The following is a 20,971-nucleotide window of genomic DNA, read 5'->3' as shown; positions in this document are numbered from 1 at the left end:
TGCTGGGCACATCTAGTAAGTCGGTAACTTATTGAATAAAAAACCATAACTCCAGGGCTCAAATAAGAATTATTTTCTCATTCTCTTCAGTGGCAGTTAGTATTCATAATGAAAACCTCAACTACTATGAGACCCTCAAATAGTCTCTGAGCTATCAGAAAAAAAAGTTTCAATTGTTTAATTCTCCTGTTCCACTACTTTAACATATAGGGGAAATAGAAGAGTTGAGATCTAGGAGGTATTGGTGAGACTGAGTCAAATGAACTTGTTGACACATTGTACCTAGGTGTTGAAGAAGAGGTAGGAATCAAAACTTATGCTACAGTTCCATTTTTCAAAAAAGGTGTTAGTGTTGCCATTAATCAAGATAAGAAAGTTAATAGCAAAAATTGCTGAATATTATATCTCCTCACAAACCTAATATGGAATAGGTAATGTTACCTGAAATAGTGAACTACCAATGGCAAACTACTAACTGGATTCTAGGTAGTAAATAAACATATGATAATTAGAAAAGCAAAATTTCCTGTTAGAAAAGACTATATTTTTACACTCTGTCAAAAAATCCAGGATTCATGAAAGAATCTCATCATTTTCCTAGCTGTCCCCTTTTCTATTGAGAATGATTAACTCTTAAAAGAGAATTTAAGAGAATATTTGTTCCAACATTTTCATTTTATAGATGGGAAGCTTTTGACCCAGAGAAATTTTAAACATTGTTTAAGTAAAGCCATATCAATGCAGTTTAAAAGAAAGAAAAACGGCTATTTGTTAATATCAGGTACTATAAAATTCAAGACAGTAAGGTTTATTTTATTTTTTTATTGAAGTTTAGTTGATTTATAATGTGCTGATCTCTGCTGTATAGCAAAGTGATTCAGTTATGCACATATATACATTCCTTTTTTAATATTCTTTTTCATTATGGTTTATCCCAGGAGATTGGATATAGTTCCCTGTGCTATATAGTAGACCTTGTTGTTTATCCATTCTAAGCGTAATAGTTTGCATCTACTAACCCCAAACTCCCAGCCCATCCCTCTCCCTCCCCTCCTCCCCCTTGGCAACCACAAGTCTGTTCTCTGTGTCTGTGAGTCTGTTTCTGTTTTGTAGATAAGTTCATTTGTGCCATATTTTAGATTCCACATATAAGTGAAATCATATGGTATTTGTCTTTCTCTTTCTGACTTCACTTAGTATGATAATCTCTAGTTGCATCCATGTTGCTGCAAATGGCATTATTTCATTCTTTGTTATGGCTGAGTAGTATTCCATTGTATATATGTACCACATCTTCTTTATCCATTCATCCAAGACTGTAAGCTTTAAAAAACAAAAAGAACGGTGCTTTAAAATGCTGATAAGTGCGTTAGGTAATAAAGATAAATGGTTAGGACTACTTCTGTACCAAATAAACTGCAGAAAATGTACTATAAGGAATACTGTGAAAATAAGAAGAAACATATCAATAGGAAACTTTTATTGATCTGTCTTAGCTCATGATAGACACATAAAGCAGACAACAAAATGAACATAACTACCAATAATAATTTGATAGAGCTAATTGATTATCATAGCTTATAGCCTGGAATCAATTACTATCCTTTTTTTAGATATGGAAAAACTAAAAAACTGACCGTATATTAGGCCTGAATAAAACTCAATAAATTTCAAAAGTACAAACTGTACATGTTCCAGAATGCAGTTACATAGGAAGTTAATAATAAAAATTCAAAAAGAAAACATTTCCACATGGAAATTTTAAAACTAGCATAAGCAACTTAGATCAAGAAAGACATAAAAATTTATGTTACAGAACATCTAAAAAATAATGTACAGAAGAAAACCTGCAGGCTGAATAATAATGATATGTTAATAAATATAAACAAAATGAACAAAATATAGTTCTAGAAATTAGAAACAATGTGAGAAAATAGAAGAAGGAATTGATGAGAATAAACTTGAAGTCAGTGAGAACACAGAAAATTGAACTAATACAGAGCTGCTTTTGCTTCCATTTCTCTCTGTCTTCTCTCATCTTTTTAAAAAATTATTATTTTAAAATCTAGGAAGAGAGAGGGAGAAATAGAATAAACAGCCATATACCCAATACCTGGAATTAGCATATTTAATATTTTGTCATTTTTGCTTTGAGATTTTTTTCAGTAAAATAATTAGAATATTACAGATACTCTGTCCCCAGAGTCAGTCAGTTTCATGAATTTTATGTATATCAAGAGTCCATGGTTTTATGTTTTTACCACACTGATTTGTATATATGAATATTATATAATGTTGCTCTCTGTTTTAGATTTTTAAATAATAAGGAACATAATGGACTGACAGTTCTGCAACTCACTTTTTTCACTCCATATTGTTTTCAAGACATATTCATGTTAATATATGTATTTCTGACTTTACATCCTCTTCCATTGTTTTATTTTTCCTTATGTCAATAGCATTCTATCTTAATTACTATGTCTTTTTTATTATAAATCTTGGTATCTGATAATGAAAACAAATCCTCCATCTTTGTTTTTCTTTAACATTGCTGTAGCTATTTGTAGTGATTTATATTTCCTTAGAAATTTTAGAATTAGTCCATTTCCACAATTAAAGCTGCTTAGGTTTTTATTTCAAATTGAACTGAATTATGTTTACAAATATATCATCTGCAAATAGACACTTTTCATCATTTTGAATTCTCATGCCCCCCCTTTTTTCTTGCCTTATTTCAATTGCTAAATGTTCAGTATAATGCTGAATAGATGTGGTGGCAGTCATCTTTGTTTCATTCTCAGTCTTACGGGTATACTTTCAATGATTCACCAGTAAGTACGATATTCCATGAAAGTTTTTTTGTAAATACTCTTACAGATGAAGGAAATTTCCTTTTATTCCTAGCCTGCTAAGGGGGTCTATCATGAATCGGTATTGACTTTTGTCATACAATTTTCTTGTATATGTGATTTTTTTAAAAAATAAATTTATTATATCTATTTATTTTGGCTGCTTTTGCTCTTTGTTGTGGTGCGCTGGCTTCTCATTGCGGTGGCTTCTCTTGTTACGGAGCACGGGCTGTAGGCGCGCGGGCTTCAGTAGTTGTGGCTCGCGAGCTCTAGAGTGCAGGCACAGCAGCTGTGGTCCATGGGGTTGGTTGCCCCGTGGCATGTGGGATCTTCCTGGACCAGGGCTCGAACCCATGTCCCCTGCATTGGCAGGCAGATTCCTAACCACTGCGCCACCAGGGAAGCCCATATATGTGATCTTGATCAAATAATGTTTCTCCTTTTTTTCTGTTAATTTGGTCAATTAAAGTGATCAATTTTTAAAATTGAAGTATAGTTGATTTACAGTATTGTGTTAGTTTCAGGTGTACAGCCAAAGAGATTCAGTTATAAATATATATATTCAGATTATTTTCAATTATAGGTGTTGAAATATAAATACAAGATATTGAATATAATATCCTGTGCCATAGAGTAAATCCTCATTGCCTGTCTGTTTTTTGTATAGTACTTTGTATCAGTTAATCTCATACTCCTAATTTGTCCCTCCCCCACCCCTTTGGTAACCATAAGTTTGTTTTCTATGTCTGTGAGTCTGTTTCTATTTTGTATATAGATTCATTTATATTATTTTTTAGAGTCCATATATAAGTGATATCATAATATTTGTCTTTGACTTACTTCACTAAGTATAATATTCTCTAGGTCCATCCATGTTGCTGCAAATGGCAATATTTCATTCATTTTATGGCTACTAACATTCCATTGTGTATATATACCACATCTTCTTAAGCCACTCGTCTCTTGATGGGCACTTGGGTTATTTCCATGTCTTGGCTATTGTAAATAGTGCTGCCATGAACATTGGGGTGCATGTATCTTTTCAAATTAGAGTTTTCATTTTTCCTGGATATATACCCAAGAGTGGGATTGCTGGATCATATGGTAGCTCTTTCTTTTTTATCCAGTCTGCCACCCTGTGTCTTTTGACTGGAGCATTTAGTCTATTGACATTAAAAGTAATTACTTATAGGTATATACTTATTGCCATTTTAAACCTTGTTTTCCAGTTGTTTTTCCAGTTCTTTGTTCATTTCTTCTTTTTGTTTTTTTTCCTTTGTGGTTTCATGGTTTTCTTTTGTTTTATGCTTGAGTTCCTATCTTTGTTTTTTGTGAATCTGTTATATGTTTTTGATTTGTGGTGACTGTGGAGTTCAAGTTTGTTGGCCCATAACTATCTCTACTTGTGTTAAACTGATAGTCATACAAGTTTACACCTCCCCCACATTTTGTGATTTTGATGTCCTATTTTACATATTTATGTTTTACCCTTTTGCTATTAATTGTAGTTATGTTGCTTTAAAAAAATTTTTTGATTGTTTTTAATCTATGTACTGGCTTAAGTGGTCTTCAATCTTGTTATATATTTACCTTTCTTATTGTGGTTTTCCCTTTCCTATAGATTCTTGTTTCTTGTTTATTTAGAGAAGAGCCTTCAATATTTCTTTTAGGGTAGGTTTAGTATTGCTGAATTCTATAATTTTTGCTTGTCTGAGAAATTCTTTTTTTTTTTAATTTATTTAATTTATTTTATTTTTGGCTGTGTTGGGTCTTCATTGCTGTGCGTGGGCTTTCTCTAGTTGCGGTGAGCGGGGGCTACTCTTCGTGTGGTGTGCAGGCTTCTCATTGCAGTGGCTTCTCTTGCTGCGGAGCACAGGCTCTAGGCGCACGGGCTTCAGTAGTTGCTGCACGTGGGCTCGGTAGTTGTGGCTCGCATGCTCTAGAGCGCAGGCTCAATAGTTGTGGCGCACAGCCTTAGTTGCTCTGTGGCATGTGGGATCTTCCCGGACTAGGATTGAACCCGTGTTCCCTGCATTGGCAGATGGATTCTTAACCACTGTGCCACTAGGGAAGCCCTGCTTGTCTGAGAATTCTTTATCTCTCCTCCTATTCTAAATGATAATCTTGCTGTAGAGTATCCTAGGTTGCAGGTATTTTCCTTTCAGGACTTTGAATATGTCATGTCACTCCCTTCTGGTCTGAAAAGTTTCTATAGAGAAATCAGCTGATAGCCTATGGGGGTTCCCTCTAACTGACTATTTCTGTCTTGCTGCATTTAGAATCCTCTCTTTAACTTTTCTGATTTTAGTTGTGATATATTTTGGCATGAGTCTGATTGGGTTCATCTTGTTTGGGACTCTTTGGGCTTCCTGTACCTGGATATCTGTTTCCATCTTTCGGTTTGAGAATTTTTTAGCCATGATTTCTTCAAATACATTTTTGATCCCCTTTTCTCTCTCCTCTCCTTCTGGAACCCCTATTATGCATAGCTTGGCACATTTTATATTATCCCATAGATCTTGCATGTTTCTTTCTTTATTTTTTTAATTTGTCTTTCTGTCTGCTTTTCCGATTGGGTGATTTCCATTATTCTATTTTCCAGATCACTTATTCGCTCTTCTGTGTCATTTAGTCTGCTATTCATTGCCTCTAGATTGGTTTTTATTCTGGCAATTGAATTGTCTAATTTTGATTGGTTCACCTTCATAGTTTCTAGCTCCTTGTTACAGTGATCTTCATTTTTATTGATAATCTTTCTTAATTCCTTTAGCATTTTTATTACCCTTTTTTGGGGGGATTTGGGGTCCAGTAGACTGGTGAGGTCTGTTTCATTATTTGTTCTTTCAGGGGATTTCTCTTGTTCTTTTTTTAGGAGTAATCCCTCTGCTCTTTCATTTTACTTAACTTTCTCTGCTTCTGTGAATTTAGGAGAAACAGTTATCTACTGTGTTCTTGAAGGGGTGTTTTTACGTGGGGGTGTCCCTTTGTAGACTGTGTGTGTCCAACATTTTTGGTGTGAGGGCTGGTTTTGGTATGGATGCCAGCCATGTTTTTCTTCAGAGTGTGCTGGCTGTTATTCCCTTGATAGTTGGTCTTGTGGTGTCCAGAGCCTGTGCTAGATGGGAGGTGGGGTCTCTTCTTTGTTCCATGGCTGTCACCACCCTGTCAGGGGCAGGGTCTGCTTCCCAAATGTTGGAGTAGAAGTCCTGAGGTCAGGTTTCTCAGGCTCCATTGCCCTTCAGTGTGTGCCCTACCCCAAAGAAGGTGAATGCTGAAGCAAGTGAGGCCCATGCGCTCATAGCAAACCTATGTGCCACGTGTGTAGGTGTCCAGGGTTCTGCTCAGAAGCAGCCCAAGGTGCATCCTTTTCTCTGTTTTGTTCCTCCCAGATCTAGTGCAAGGCTGTGGTGTGGAGTAGACTGGAGCTGGGTGTCGGGGTGTTGTTGCTGCAGGAATTGAGGTGGGCAGGAATTGAGATCTGGGCTGCCTCTGTGGCAGACTTCTCCCAGGATCTGTCTGCCCCAGGTCTGGTGCTAAGCTGCTGTGTTGAATGGGTGGGGCTGGAGCACTCTCGCTGGGAAACAAACTGCTGTGCACTCCTGCCCAGGGCCTGTCTGCCCAATATTCAGCACTTAGCCATTATGCATTCTTGTGGCACTGCCCAGTGCACACACTGACATTGTCTGCTGTAGCTGGTTCTGCTGCCCCTGTGCACACATTGACAAAAGTCTCCACTGCTAGAGCTGCCACCACCACTGTGCGCAAGCTGACAGTGAAGCTCTGTGGCTCCCTCCAGATCACACCCCAGGCCATCTGGGCTGTCTCTGCATAGCTAGATCAAGCCCTCTCCCAGGACCTACCTGCCCGAGATTCAGCGCTTAGCCACTACGCATTCTTGTGGCACTACACGATGTGCTGACAATGTCTGCCCAGCTAGACCTGCTGCCTGATGTGCATGCTGACAGTGTCTCCCCTGGCTAGACCCACCCTCCCGTGTGCACGCTGACAATGGCTCCATGGCTCCATCCAGATTACACCCCTGGAGCCCCCTGTCTGTCTCTGTGGAGCTAAACAAATCTTTCCCCTGATCTCGCACCAGGCTGTGGTGTGGAGGGAGCAGGGCTGGGGCATTTACTGTTTAGGATTAGGAAGTGCGGTGAGGTGGCAGCTGCCGGTGCAAGCTTTTCTCCATCCTGATTGTTAGCAAGCCAGCATATGCACATACCTCATGAGTAGGGTCTAGGCTTCTCTAGCATACCTCATGAGTAGGATCTAGGTTTCTCTAGCCCTTCTTTCTGTCTCAGCAGATCCCATTAGGCAAGGGGGCTTGTCTCCTCCATGTAAGACCCCAGAACTGGGATGCCCAGATTGTGAGTCAACCTGATCATTCCCCAGGGCGAGGGTCTGCCTGTGTGGACCTTCTCTTCCTTACAGATCCCTCCCAGGGGTGCAGGTCCCAACCTGATGCCTTTTTTTCCCCCATCCTACCCAGTTTTGTGGAGATCTTTCTTGCAGCTTTGGTTAGGTATAGGAGTCCTTCTGTCAGCTTCCTGTTGGTTTTCTGCGAGAATTGTTCCATGTGTAGATATATTTTTGATGTGTTTATGGCGGGAGGTGAGCTCCATGTCCTCCTACTCCACCATCTTGATCCTCCTCCTTTAAAGTGATCAAATTTTGAATGTTAAACTAATCCTGTAACCTGGTTGGGTGAACCACTTGAATATTTTTTTCCTGGATATTTAATACATTAATTTAATTTATACTAAGGTATACACAACAGATACCAGAACTTTATTGAAAGCAGATTTTCTTGATTCTGGTGTTAGAAGGTAAGGTGGAGCCAAGATATAAGTTCCTTGCAAGCCTGTTTTATTTAGCGGGAGTTCTGTACCTATCACACATCCTCAGTGAATGCTGTTTTGGACAAGATGTCTTAAACTATGAAGATGAATTTTGCCCAAGGCCAATACTGTTCTATTAAAGTAAATTTTGTGATTGTAAATTCTTTAGAGAATTTGAATCTTGTCTGAAAGCCATTTACCTCCTCACGTCATACATATAGTCCATATTTCTTTGTCCCTTAACTTTATTCGATGACTTCATATGTATGAGTCACAGAATTACTCATACTACACTGATATGTATGTTAAAAATATAGTTTCTTTATTTTAAAAATTTGTTCACATATCTCTTATGAGTTCTGATCAGTAGCATGAAAAGAAAAGCTAGTTTTGATGCAGTCTGATTCAAAACTTAGTCCTATCAGTAAACTGTTTCTTTGAATAATTATTCAGTTATTCAGATTCCCCTCTAAACCCCTGTCCTCTCTTAAGGTGGTATCTGAGATATAGAAGAAAATCTTCATAGCTTTGGGAGGAAGAGGGTCCTCTGTGATTCTCCATGGATGTGTGCTGACTGGTATCCACTGAATCTAGTTTAGCTGGCTTCTTTTTCTGGGCATTCTGTAGCTGATGAATTTGTGGTATGTTTTTCAGCTCAGTCATGATCCAAGGGCCCCCTCCTTTCAACTTTCCTCCCTTGGATCTTGTTGTCTCCATAGACTCTGAGTCTCTGTCATAACCTCCAAAGAATCCCTGGCTTCCATGTGCAATAGTTTGTGGGGTCATCTTGCCTTCTGCAAGGGTCCTATTACTCCCTACTCAGGATATATGCTACATGGGACACAAAGGCTACTTAAAGTTCCCCCAATTTGACCATGACACTTTGCCCTCTTAATTCACTACCTTTCTTACTTCACCTTAATGCCCTGGAGTGTGGGAAGTTCTGAGCACACATTTAACTGCCTATGTCCCTACCTCCATGGCCTTTCTTCTCTATCCCAGGCCTCCAAGGGGGAAGAAAGGGTTTCCCCTAGTCATCTTCCCCTCTGTCTTTCTTTTTTCAGTAAAACTAAAATGGAGAAAGGTTATGAAGAATAAGGAAACATACATTAAAAAGCGTTTCAAAACTAGTATACTGGTTACACGTTTGGAATCTATGAGTGCCAGTGAGAGGCCCAAGGCAGTATAAATAAGGCCATGGAAGGTCTGAAGATATTACTGATGACAAAGCACATCCATCCAGAAGCAAAAAATTAACCCGTAGCGCAAGAATATCACATCATTTTGTTCTTTGTTGCCATATTAAGTTTCATCTGCAAATGTTCACATCTCCAGAAACATAGAACAGAGTGCCTAGGACAATAAAATTAAATTGACAAGCCTGCTGTGTGTTCTGTATTCTGCTTAGTGCTTTACTTGAACTCTTCATTTTTTCATGAGGATTTGAATTAATGATTGGTGTCACTTCCCTTCAGCCTCAGGAACTTCCTTTATTATTTCTTTTTTTCCTTTATTATTTCTTGTTAGGCCAGTCTGCTAGCAATGAATTCTCTGGGAATATATTTCATCTTTTTTTTTTAGGTGAAATTTACATAAAATTAATAATTTTGAAGCAAACAATTCAGTGATATTTCGTACCTTCACAATGTGGTGCAGCCACCCCTCTATCTAGTTACAAAACATTTTCATGACCCCAAAATAAAACCTCATACCCATTAAGCATTTACTCTCCCCTTCCCCTCTCCCCCAGCCCCTGGCAACCACCAATCTGCCTTCAGTCTCTGTATTTATCTATTCCAGATATTTTATATAAATAGAATGCTAAAATATGTGACTTTTGTGTCTGGCTTCTTTCACTTAGTATAATCATTTTTGAAGGTAACTTTGCTAGTTACAGGATTATTCGTTGATAGTGTTTTTTCTTTCAGCACTTGAAATATTGCTGTCCCATTGCCTTGACCTTCATTGTTTCTAATGAGAAGTCAGGTGTTAATTTTATTGTGGCTGCCTTGTAGATAAAGGATTGTTTTCCTCTTGCAGCTTTTAAGGTTTTCTCTGTACTGTTACTTTCAGCATTTTGAGTATGATGTGTTTAGGTTTGTATCTCTTTGTGTTTATCCTGCTTAGGGTTCATTGAGTGTCTTGGATATGTATATTAGTGTTTTTTAAAAATCAGATTTAGGAAGTTTTCAGCCAGTATTTCTTTGAGTAGTCTTCTGTCTTTCCTCTCCTTCTGGTACTCATATTATGTGTATGTGGATGTACTTATTTCTGTCTCACATTTCTCCTAGTCTGTGTTCATTTTTCTTCACTCTTTTTTTTTTCCTCATCTTCAGATTGTATAGTTTCTATTGATCTCTCGATCTTTAAGCTTGCTGATTCTTTATTCTGCCATCTCAGACCTTCATGCAGCTGTGAGAAAGTCTCATCCAGGCCAGTGGGGAGTTGCTGACCAAAATTTTCCCATTAGAGGAGTCCCATGTCAGGTAAAATGGTCCAGTCCCTAATACCCTCACTGTGCTTAGCCTTTGGCTGGAAAAGTAGCCAGTGGTGGCTTGAGAATAGCATGGTCTCAGCATGAACACAGTAGTAGAACTAAAGATAGAGCAGCTGGAGGTTGTTCACCAGTTATGCGTCTCACAGCTGGTTCTCTTGAAGGGGATCTGGGAGCATATTTCTATGGCTGCCACAAAGATAGCATTTTGAAATGTTCTCTTTCTAGCATAAGCATTTATCTGTCTTAATAGGTTTACCTAGTATTATTGACTGTGACAGAAATCTTACATAACAGTTGCTTAAACAGGACAGAATTTTATTAGTCTCTGTAGGAATTCAGGTACCAACAAATCAGGGCTGGTCCTGTATCTCTAAGGCAGAGAGAACCAGGATTCCTCTATTTCATTTGTCTACCTCATTATCCTCTAATACTTGGCTTCTACCTCATTATCCCAAATGACTATATTTGCCCTAGTCATCATAGTTACTTAACAGTCTATAGGAAGGAGGAAGCTGGGGAGAAAATGTATACCTCTTCCCTTTAAGCTCACTTACCAGTAGTTGCACATAATACTCCTTTCATCTTATTGTCCAGAACCTTATATAAAAATACCTAGCTTCAAAGGAGATGAAGAATGATAATAAGAATGATAATGGCACAGGAGGCCATATGCCCAGCCAAAAATTTGGAAATGGGGGAAATAAATATTGGGATAGAAGAGTAAAAGTCTGTGCTACAGTATCAACTGTTCTGGATTTCTTTTCTTTTTTCTTTTTTTTTTCATTTTGAGATCAGTCTTGGTTTCATATTTCTTTTTAAATTATTAATTTCATTGAAGTTCAGTTTGTTTCAGTATTTATTCCTAATTTTGTATGTTTATTTTTTAAATTTATTTTTCTTCATTAAACTTATTTGCCTAATTCAGTGTTTATGCTTAAAATATCAATTTTTAATTATGGGGATTTATGTATATTAGTTCTAGATTTCTCATATTAAGATTATGCTTCATATTTACTAAATTTTTAAAAAAGTATTTTCGTCAAGTTTATTTTAATGATTTCTTTTTGGATTCTGTCACTCTTGAGCAGGGTGCAATTACAATTTTCTTGCAAAATCTGTGGTGTTGGTTTTGTAATTTATTTATTAGTTTATTGATCCAACTTACTGAGGAAAATACAACTCCCTGAGGAGAAATCTGAGGCTGAGGCACTGTCAGCAAGAATTCATCTTATGTGCTCTTATCCTTTCATGTGATTAATGAAACCATTATAGTAGGACTAGCTTTCTGCATTATGTTTTCTCCTCAGCCGTAATTCCTCACCAGGTACTTTTTCTGAGCTTATTTTGGTCTTTATGCCACTTAAGGGGAAGTCCCAACTATCCCGTGCATTTCAGTGTTTTTTTAAAAAATACATTTATTTATATATTTATTTTTGGCTGCATTGGGTCTTCGTCGCTGTGCTTTCTCTAGTTGTGGCGAGCGGGGGCTACTCTTCGTTGTGGTGTGCAGGCTTCTCATTGCTGTGGCCTCTCTTGTTGCGGAGCACGGGCTCTAGGTGCACAGGCTTCAGTAATTGCAGCACATGGGCTCAGTAGTTGTGGCTCGTGGGCTCTAGAGTGCAGGCTCAGTAGTTGTGGCACACGGGCTTAGTTGCTCCGTGGCATGTGGAATCTTCCCGGACCAGGGCTCAAACCCATGTCCCCTGCATTGGCAAGGAGATTCTTAACCACTGTCCCACCAGGGAAGTCCTTTCAGTGTTTTTTTACCCTGACACTTTGCCTTTGGTTTCTTTTTTTTTTCTTTTTTCATTTCTTTAAAAATTTTCTTTTCTAGCTTTATTGAGATATAATTGACATGTAACATTGTGTTTAAGGTGTACAACGTGTTGAATTGATACACTTATATACTGCAAAATTATTATCACAGTAGTTGGTTAAAAACTCCATCACCTCACATAATTATTTCTTTTTTAGGGCGAGAACATTTAAGATCTACTCTCTAGCAAGTTTCCAGTATATAATACTGTATTGTTAACCATAGTCACCATGCTGTACATTAGATCCCCAGAAATTATTCATCTTATAAATGGAAGTTTATACCTGTTGACCAGCATCTTCCCATCACCCCCACCTCCTAGCCCTGGGCAAGCACCATTCTGTTCTCTATTTCTATAATTTTGACTTTTCAAGATTCTACATATAAGGAATATCATAGAGTAATTCTCTTTCTTCGTCTGACTTACTTCACTTAGCATAATGCCCTAAAGGTCTATCCATGGAGTTGCAAATTGCAGGATTCCATCTTTCTCATGGCAGAATAATATTCCATTGTATACGTATATATCACATCTCTGTATACATTCATCTGTAGACAGACACTTAGATTGTTTCCATATTTTGGTTACTGTTAATAATGTTGCAGTGAACATGGGAGTGCATATATGTCTTCAAACTCCTGTTCTCATTTCCTTTGGACATATACCTGGAAATGGGATTATTGGATTATATGGTAATTGTATTTTTAAGTTTTTTAAGGAACTTCTGTACTGTGCTGTTTTCCATAGTGGCTGTATCAATTTACATTCCCATCAACAGTGAACAAGGGTTCCCTTTTCTCCACATCCTTTCCAACATATTTTATCTCTTGTCTTTTTGATGATAGCCATTATAACAGGTGTGAGGTGACACCTCATTGTGGTGTTGATTTGAATTTCCGTGGTGATTAGTGATGTCAAGCATTTTTTCATGTACCTGTTGGCCAATTGTGTGTCTTCTTTGGAAAAATGTCTATTCAGTTCCTCTGCCCAATTTTACTCAAGTTGGGTTTTTTTGCTATTGAGTTGTATGAGTTCTTTGTTTTGGATGTTAACCCCTTATGAAATATATGATTTGCAAATATTTTCTTCTATTCCATAGATCACCTTTTTATTTTGTTGATTGTTCCTTTTGCTGTGCAGAAGCTTTTTAGTTTGATGTAGCCTCACTTATTGATTTTTGCTTTTATTGCTCATGCTTTTCATGTCATATTTAAAAAATTATTGCCAAGACCAATGTCAAGAGCTTTATCCTTATGATTTCTTCTAGGAGTTTTACTGTTTCAGGTCTAATTTAAAATCTTTAACCATTTTGAGTTAATTTTAGTGGTGTAAGATGTGTCCAGTTTTATTATTCTGCATGTGATTATCCAGTTTTCCCAACACCATTTATTGAAGAGACTATCCTTTCCCCATATTGAATATTCTTGACTCCCTTGTCAAATATTAGTTGACTGATACAAGGGGGTTATTTCTAGACTCTCATTTCTTATACATGGGTCCATGTGTCTATTTTTATGCAGATACCACACTGTTTTGATTACTATGGCTTTGTCATATAGTTTGAAATCAGGAAATGTGCTGCTTCCAGCTTTGTTCTTTCACAAGATTGCTTTGGCCATTTGGGGTCTTTTGTGGCTCCATACAAATTGTATTGGGTTGGCCAAAAAGTTCATTTGGGTTTTTCCATAAAAAGATCACTTTTTCCTGTTTCTGCGAAAAAAGTCTTTGGCAGTTTTGATAGTGATTGCATTGAGTCTATTGATGGCTTTGGGTAGTATGGACATTTTAACAATATTAATTCTTGCGATCCATGAACATGGGATATCTTTCCATTTATTTGTGTCCTCTTCAGTTTCCTTCATCAAAATCTTATATTTTTCAGTGTCTAGATCTTTCTCCTCCTTGGTTAAATTTATTGCTAAGTATTTTTGTTGTTTTTGATGCTATTGTGAATGGGATTGTTTTATTTCTTTTTCAGATATTTTGTTGTTAGTATATACAAATACAGCTGATTTCTGTCTCTTGAGTTTGTGTCCTGCAACTTTATTGAGTTCGTTGATTAGTTCTTACAGTATTTTTGGTGGTGATTTTAGGATTTTCTATATATAAGATCATATCATCTGCAAAAAAAACCCCAAAAAAACCAAAAGACAGTTTTCTTCTTTCTTTCCTATTTGGATGTATTTTTTTTTCCTTGCCTGATTGCTCTGGTTAGGATTACCCATACTATATTGAATAGGTCTGGTGAGAGTGGGTACCTTTGTCTTGTTCTGATCTTAAAGGAAAAGCTTTCAACCTTTTACCATTGGATATGATATTGTTGTTGGCTTATCATATATGTCCTTGTTTATGCTGAGGTATGTTCCTTCTATACTCAGTTTGTTGAGAGTTTTTATCACAAAAGGATGTTGTATTTTGTCAAGTGCTTTTTCTGCATCTATTGAAATGATCATATAATTTTGGTCTTTCATTCTATTAAAGTGATGTATCACATGTATTGGTTTGCATATGTTGAACTATCCTTGCATCCCAGGAATGAATCCTTCTTGATTGTGGTGTATGATCCTTTTAACATGCTGTTGAATTTAGTATGCCTATATTTTGTTGAAAAATTCTGCATTTATATTCATTAGAGATATTTGCCTATAGTTTTTCTTGTAGTGTCCTTATTTGCCTTTGGTATCAGGGTAATGTTGGCCTTGTAAAATGAGTTTGGGAGTGTTCCCTCCAGTTCCATTTTTTTGAAAGTATGAGAAAGACTGGCATCTGTTCATCTTTAAATGATTGGTAGAATTCACCAGGGAAGCCATCTAGTCCTCGGCTTTTCTTTTTTTGGTGGGAGGGGAGGGTTTTCTCTATTGAAAGATTTTGATTACTGATTCAACTCCTTATTCAATATTGGTCTGTTCTGGTTTTTTATTTCTTCATGATTCAGTCTTGGTAGGTTGTATGTTTCTATGTTTCTTCTAGGTTATCCACTTTGTTACCATATAATTGTTCATAGCAGTCTCTCATGGTCATTGTGTCTGTGATATCAGTCATAATATCTCCTCTTTCATTTTTTATTTTATTTATTTGACTCCTCTCTTTTTTTCTTCTTGATGGTGTCCTTAGCACAGTTAGTAAGATCCGCTTCTCTGTAACGTCCTCTGAGAATGTTATCTGCTGCTCTCTCAGACTTTTCAGTGACGCAGCTCACAATTCAGTACTTTGGATGTGATGAGAGAAAAATGACACTCTTTGGCACCATCCCACATAGCTGGGAAAGCAGGGTATTCACACATTTTTATTTTCCTTCATGAATGAAATCATGGGCCAAGATTTCTCTTGGCCCTAAGCTGTGTTGCCTTGGTGGAGGAGTGAAGTAGGTAAAGTCAAACTGTTCCTCTTACCCTCTCTGATGAGCCCAAACTTGTATTTTTTGCTCCACTGATGCACTGGAACTTCTTGGCTGGAGACGTATACTTTCACAAAAGCTCTGTCTTCTATTGGGTGCTTGTCTAAGACAGTCATTTTCTGGGGGCTCCTGGACCATGACCAAGAGAGGCTAGAGTCAGTTCACATGCCTCTCAGGGTCTATAGCCAGGACTGAGGTCTGTATGCTTATAACTCAATGTGTGGGTAGGCAAGACTCCTTCTGAGTCCCTTAGCATATGATGCTGGACCCCACAGTTCCCACAAAGGCACTTTTGTCCATGGATGGATGCCAAATTACTGTTTTTGCAGTGGGGCCACTGCAGAGGGATGTCTTATTTTGCCATGATTGCTTTTGGTTTCTTAAGCCTGATTGTTTACAAGTCCTTGATCTTCAGCAGAAAAGGGCTCCAAAAGAGGAGTTTCCATTATTCCCACAGCATACTCTCAACCTTAGTGGATGTTCATGGTCATAGGGTCCTTTTAGGACCTAGAAATAAATTATCAGCAACATTTTTTATGAGTTAGCTCCTGGTGATTTCCTTTTATCTTACCCCGTCTCTCATAGAAATTTCTCAAAGTATAGGAAATATGGACAGCTACCTTTGTTCCAGTGCTGTTGAAGATTTTTTTCTTATGTTTATATTTTTGGGGCATTTTGGTTTTTAACTAGGAAAAGTGCATTTGATTTCTATGTTCAAATCACACTTCTTTGAAGAAATTTGTTACCAGTCCCTCATTTCTGACACTTTAATCTTTCTTGGTACTGTTTTCTCACAGTTCTGGTTGTAATTAAAGTTCAGACCATTTTAAAAAAACTTCATTAACTAATCTTTTTTCTATATCTGTTGATATTTGTAGGATTCTATTTGTGGCACTCTTTTTTCAGTATATGTGCACTCTGAACAAAAATATATCCAGTTTTCGTGGCTGCAGACACCTGTTATAGGCTTATGAACAATAAATCCTCATTTTCAATTTAGATTTCTTCTGATCTAATGAACAATATGTGCAATTGCTAAATCAATGAATATCTCTGTTTGGATGTTCCTACTATACTTCAAAGTCATTCTCTCCCCATTTCTGCTTCCATCCAAATCCTATTTTCATTTTTTCATGTACCAATGAATCACAGGGATCTAGTGAGTTCCCAGACCAATTAACTTGAGTAAAGTTTTGTATTCTTCCAGTTTTTACACTCAGTATAAATTAGTACCCAAGATCTCTTTAACTCACAGTAGTTATTAAAGATGTGTGCTTGCTAAATCAATAAATGAACATAAACTAACAGGGTGTTGCTAAAATGATATTTTTCTTTCAGACAATAACAGAAACAGGTAAAATTTATTTTATAATCTCTTACCTTTGTGTACTATCAGAACAAGTTTCAATATGTTTTATCCACTACATCTAAGATGGATGACTCCAGATTGAGTGGGAATATGTTGTTACAGGAAACAGTGACATTCAAAGATGTGGCTATTGACTTCACTGAGGAAGAGTGGCAGCAGTTGGATCCTGCTCAAAGGAACCTGTACCGGAATGTGATGCTAGAAAACTATAACAACTTAATCACTGTGGGTAAGGGTAGTTTCCTATATAACTCAAACTCTGGGAGTAAATTACCTTTTTTTCCCCCAGTGTTTCTGAAACGTGTGGAACCTTTAAATGTTAGACTGAGTTTGGCCTTTAGGTGCCTTTGCTCACATTCATGTGCATGCTGCAGCTTTCAAAGCAAAATGTCATCCTTGGTTATGTTTCAAGGGGCAGTATCCCTAGAAAACATAGTTTTCTTGTCCTTCAGAAAGCCTGGTTTCCCTGGGCCAGCCTCAGTTCTTGAATGATTGTTCCTAGTATTTATGCCCAAATCTTATGTCACTTCCCTTTGACAGGATGTCCATTCACCAAACCTGATGTGATTTTCAAGTTGGAGCAAGAAGAAGAACCATGGGTGGTGGAGGAAGAAGTGTCAAAGAGACATTGTCCAGGTTAGTGGGAAGGAACCATACAGGTGAGGAGGGGCCAGGGCCCTTTAATTGTTAATCTGTAAGTTTTTGATCACTCTGAAATGTTCTTCAAAGTTATTTTTTTTGAGGCCATAGAACTTTGTAGTGACAATTGGTGTGAATTTTTTATATATGTAAGATCTCATTTCTAGATAACATGTTTAACTTCTTTCCTCAGAACCTAAAAGACCAGTTAGCTTTCTTACCTGTGTGCTAGATATCAACATTTCCTAATTCATTCCCAGCTTTGCTTTGATAATCATTCTAGTCTTTCTGCCCACCTTTTTACATAGGCTCCTTTCCTTTTACATTCAGATATTTACAGAATTGAAGTTGTTTAAATACACTTGTTGACATTTAGAGTCCTTTACTATTTTCTCTTTTTCCTTCCATTGTAAATGCTTTAGTGTCATATTTTGTACCCATAGTCACACTTCCCACTGTAATTTAGCTTTTGCTCTCATACTTCAGTAATGGCTACAATCCTTTTACTTCAATAAAAGTTTTAAAGTCAGTGCTACTTTTCTGTTATCTCCCATTTTCTGCTACATTTGTCACGTATATATGCATGTGCTTGTGTGTTTGTGATACATGTGTATACATATGTATAATGCATACACATATATACATATACATGCATACATATACATACATATATTTTTAATTTGAAAGATATTGTGATGTCTTTTTTTGCTCTTCAAGGATATAACAATTTATACTTCTAACAATTTCTGCAACTTAGTCTATTAGCATTCCTTAAATCTTTGCCAGTTTGATAAGTGAAAAATAACTTACTATAGTTTGAATTTGCATTTCCTTTATTATAAATGAAGGCAAGCATCTTTTCATATGTTTAAAATCTATCTATATTTCTTTTTTGTGAACAGTTTGTGTTTTATGCCCCATTTTTTCTGTTGAGTTCTTAATTTATATGAATTCTTAACATTAAGGTGATTAGCCCTTTCTCTTGTTTTTCTAGTATTTTTTTCCGGTCACTCATTGCTCTTTAAAGTACTTTTGCCGCCGTTAAAGTTCACATAGTTAAAATAACAATCTTTTCTTACAGGAGATTTATCATATGATTCTTTTTCCTTTTGTGTATATGGGTGAATATTATTTACATATTTCTTAATAATGAATCATACTTACATTTTCGCTATGAATTTAAATATCCTAACTCTGTCAAGCTTTGAAGTCAATGTTACACTGGTTTCATAAATAAAATTTAGAAGCTTTTCTTCACGTTCTAGAACATTTATATAACATTGGCATAAAACTCCCGTAAAATTTTTATTTATCTTACCTGTTGAACTATTTGGACCTTGCAGATTTTTGAGGGAAGTTTCTTTGACAGCTTTTCTCCATTGTTCCTTTTATAACTGTTCTATATAGATGTTTTTGTCTCTCTTGGCAATAGTTTTTGATAATAGGCTGTAATTTTCCAGAAAGATATCCATTTTAATCCTGGTTTTCAAATTAATTTTCACAGAGTTGAACAAAGTAATTGCCATAAATATTTAAATTTCCTCTGTATTTTAAGAAGGTTACCATATATTGATGTTCCCGGGCCATCTGTTATATTTAACAATTTGTTTCATCTGTATTTTCAAATCTGTTTTTATAAAATTATTCATAGTGTTGTCTTCTTATTTATGTCTTCCATAAATACTGCAACATTCTCAGCTAGCATCATCAAATATTGTCTCTCATTCGTTGCCTTAACACTCTACTATTGAGACTCATATTAGATAGATGCTAGACCTTTTTTTTCCTCCATATTTTTAAATTTCCTTTGCTATTTTCTTCCTCTGTATCTCTGTGTTGCCTTCTCAGTAATTACTTCAGATATATCTTCCAGTTTGCTAATTCTCTCTTCAACCGTGTTTATTCATCTTTTTAACTCATCCACCTTTGAAAAAATTTTTAGTAGTAGTATTTTGTATTTTTGTAAATTCCTCTTCTTTTTGTTTTTGTTTTTTATTTTTGCTATGTTTTTTTCTTCTCACATCTTTCTGATTCTTCCTAGTAATTTCTGTGGCTACTTCAGCTTTGTGCTTTTATTTTTGCTTCTTTAAAAATACTGTACATAGCTCTTTTGTATTCTGTATCTGACAGTTCCAGTATTTTAAGTTCTCAGGTTTAAATATCTTGTTTTTGAGGACTCAGTGTATTTTGGTTCTTCACATACTTGATGATTGCTGATTCTAAATCTAAATTTTTAAAATCTTAATTTGTGCTAATTCTATTGTCCTAAATTGGGGTTGCTTTCCTCTGAAGATGATTTGCATGTGCTTCTGGTGGGTGCCAAGAGGCGTTACCAAGTGAGGATCAGTTGAACATTCTTTGAAGGTCCTGGCTTTTTGTAGGAATCTTAGTTGAGCTTCTCTTCTTTTTTTTTTTTTTTTTTTTTTTTTTTTGATTTTTTTTTTTTAAACATCTTTATTGAAGTATAATTGCTTTACAATGGTGTGTTAGCTTCTGCTTTATAACAAAGTGAATCAGTTATACATATACATATGTTCCCATATCTCTTCCCTCTTGCATCTCCCTCCCTCCCACCCTCCCTATCCCACCCCTCTAGGTGGTCACAAAGCACCGAGCTGATCTCCCTGTGCTATGCGGTTGCTTCCCACTAGCTATCTATTTTACATTTGGTAGTGTATATATGTCCATGACACTCTCTCACCCTGTCACATCGCACCCCTCCCCCTCCCCATATCCTCAAGTCCATTCTCTAGTAGGTCTGTGTCTTTATTCCCATCTTGCCACTAGGTTCTTCATGACCTTTTTTTTTTTTTTCCTTAGATTCCATATATATGTGTTAGCATACTGTATTTCTTTTTCTCTTTCTGACTTACTTCACTCTGTATGACAGACTCTAACTCCATCCACCTCATTACAAATACCTCCATTTCATTTCTTCTTTTATGGCTGAGTAATATTCCATTGTATATATGTGCCACATCTTCTTTATCCATTCATCCGATGATGGACACCTAGGTTGCTTCCATGTCCTGGCTATTGTAAACAGAGCTGCAATGAATATTTTGGTACATGACTCTTTCTGAATTATGGTTTTCTCAGGGTATATGCCCAGTAGTGGGATTGCTGGGTCGTATGGTAGTTCTATTTGTAGTTTTTTAAGGAACCTCCATACTGTTCTCCATAGTGGCTGTGTCAATTTACATTCCCACCAACAGTGCAAGAGGGTTCCCTTTTCTCCACACCCTCTCCAGCATTTATTGTTTCTAGATTTTCTGATGATGGCCATTCTGACCGGTGTGAGATGATACCTCATTGTAGTTTTGATTTGCATTTCTCTAATGATTAATGATGTTGAGCATTCTTTCATGTGTCTGTTGGCAATCTGTATATCTTCTTTGGAGAAATGTCTATTTAGGTCTTCTGCCCATTTTTGGATTGGGTTGTTTGTTTTTTTGTTATTGAGCTGCATGAGCTGCTTGTAAATCTTGGAGATTAATCCTTTGTCAGTTGCTTCATTTGCAAATATTTTCTCCCATTCTGAGGGTTGTCTTTTGGTCTTGTT

At 36.7% G+C, this 20,971-nt stretch overlaps 1 protein-coding gene across 2 annotated transcripts in view; it reads left to right on the top strand.

Annotated features, from left to right (window-relative positions):
- The window catches only part of LOC133078876 (zinc finger protein 420), a 178,773-nt gene that overhangs the window by 146,421 nt on the left and 11,381 nt on the right, over nucleotides 1-20,971 (top strand). Inside the window, exons 4-5 of one of the 2 annotated variants that reach the window (XM_061174042.1) lie at nucleotides 16,873-16,999; nucleotides 17,311-17,406. The exons of the other annotated variant lie outside the window; for it this stretch is intronic. Coding sequence (XP_061030025.1) covers nucleotides 16,873-16,999; nucleotides 17,311-17,406 — 223 coding nt within the window. The remainder of the gene's footprint in view (nucleotides 1-16,872; nucleotides 17,000-17,310; nucleotides 17,407-20,971) is intronic. 2 annotated transcript variants of the gene reach the window in all.

This window comes from Eubalaena glacialis, chromosome 18 (assembly GCF_028564815.1).
Source record: "Eubalaena glacialis isolate mEubGla1 chromosome 18, mEubGla1.1.hap2.+ XY, whole genome shotgun sequence".
Lineage (NCBI taxonomy): Eukaryota > Metazoa > Chordata > Mammalia > Artiodactyla > Balaenidae > Eubalaena > Eubalaena glacialis.
The sequence above is the reverse complement of the archived record's forward strand: the minus strand, read 5'-3'. Positions and strand labels throughout refer to the sequence as shown.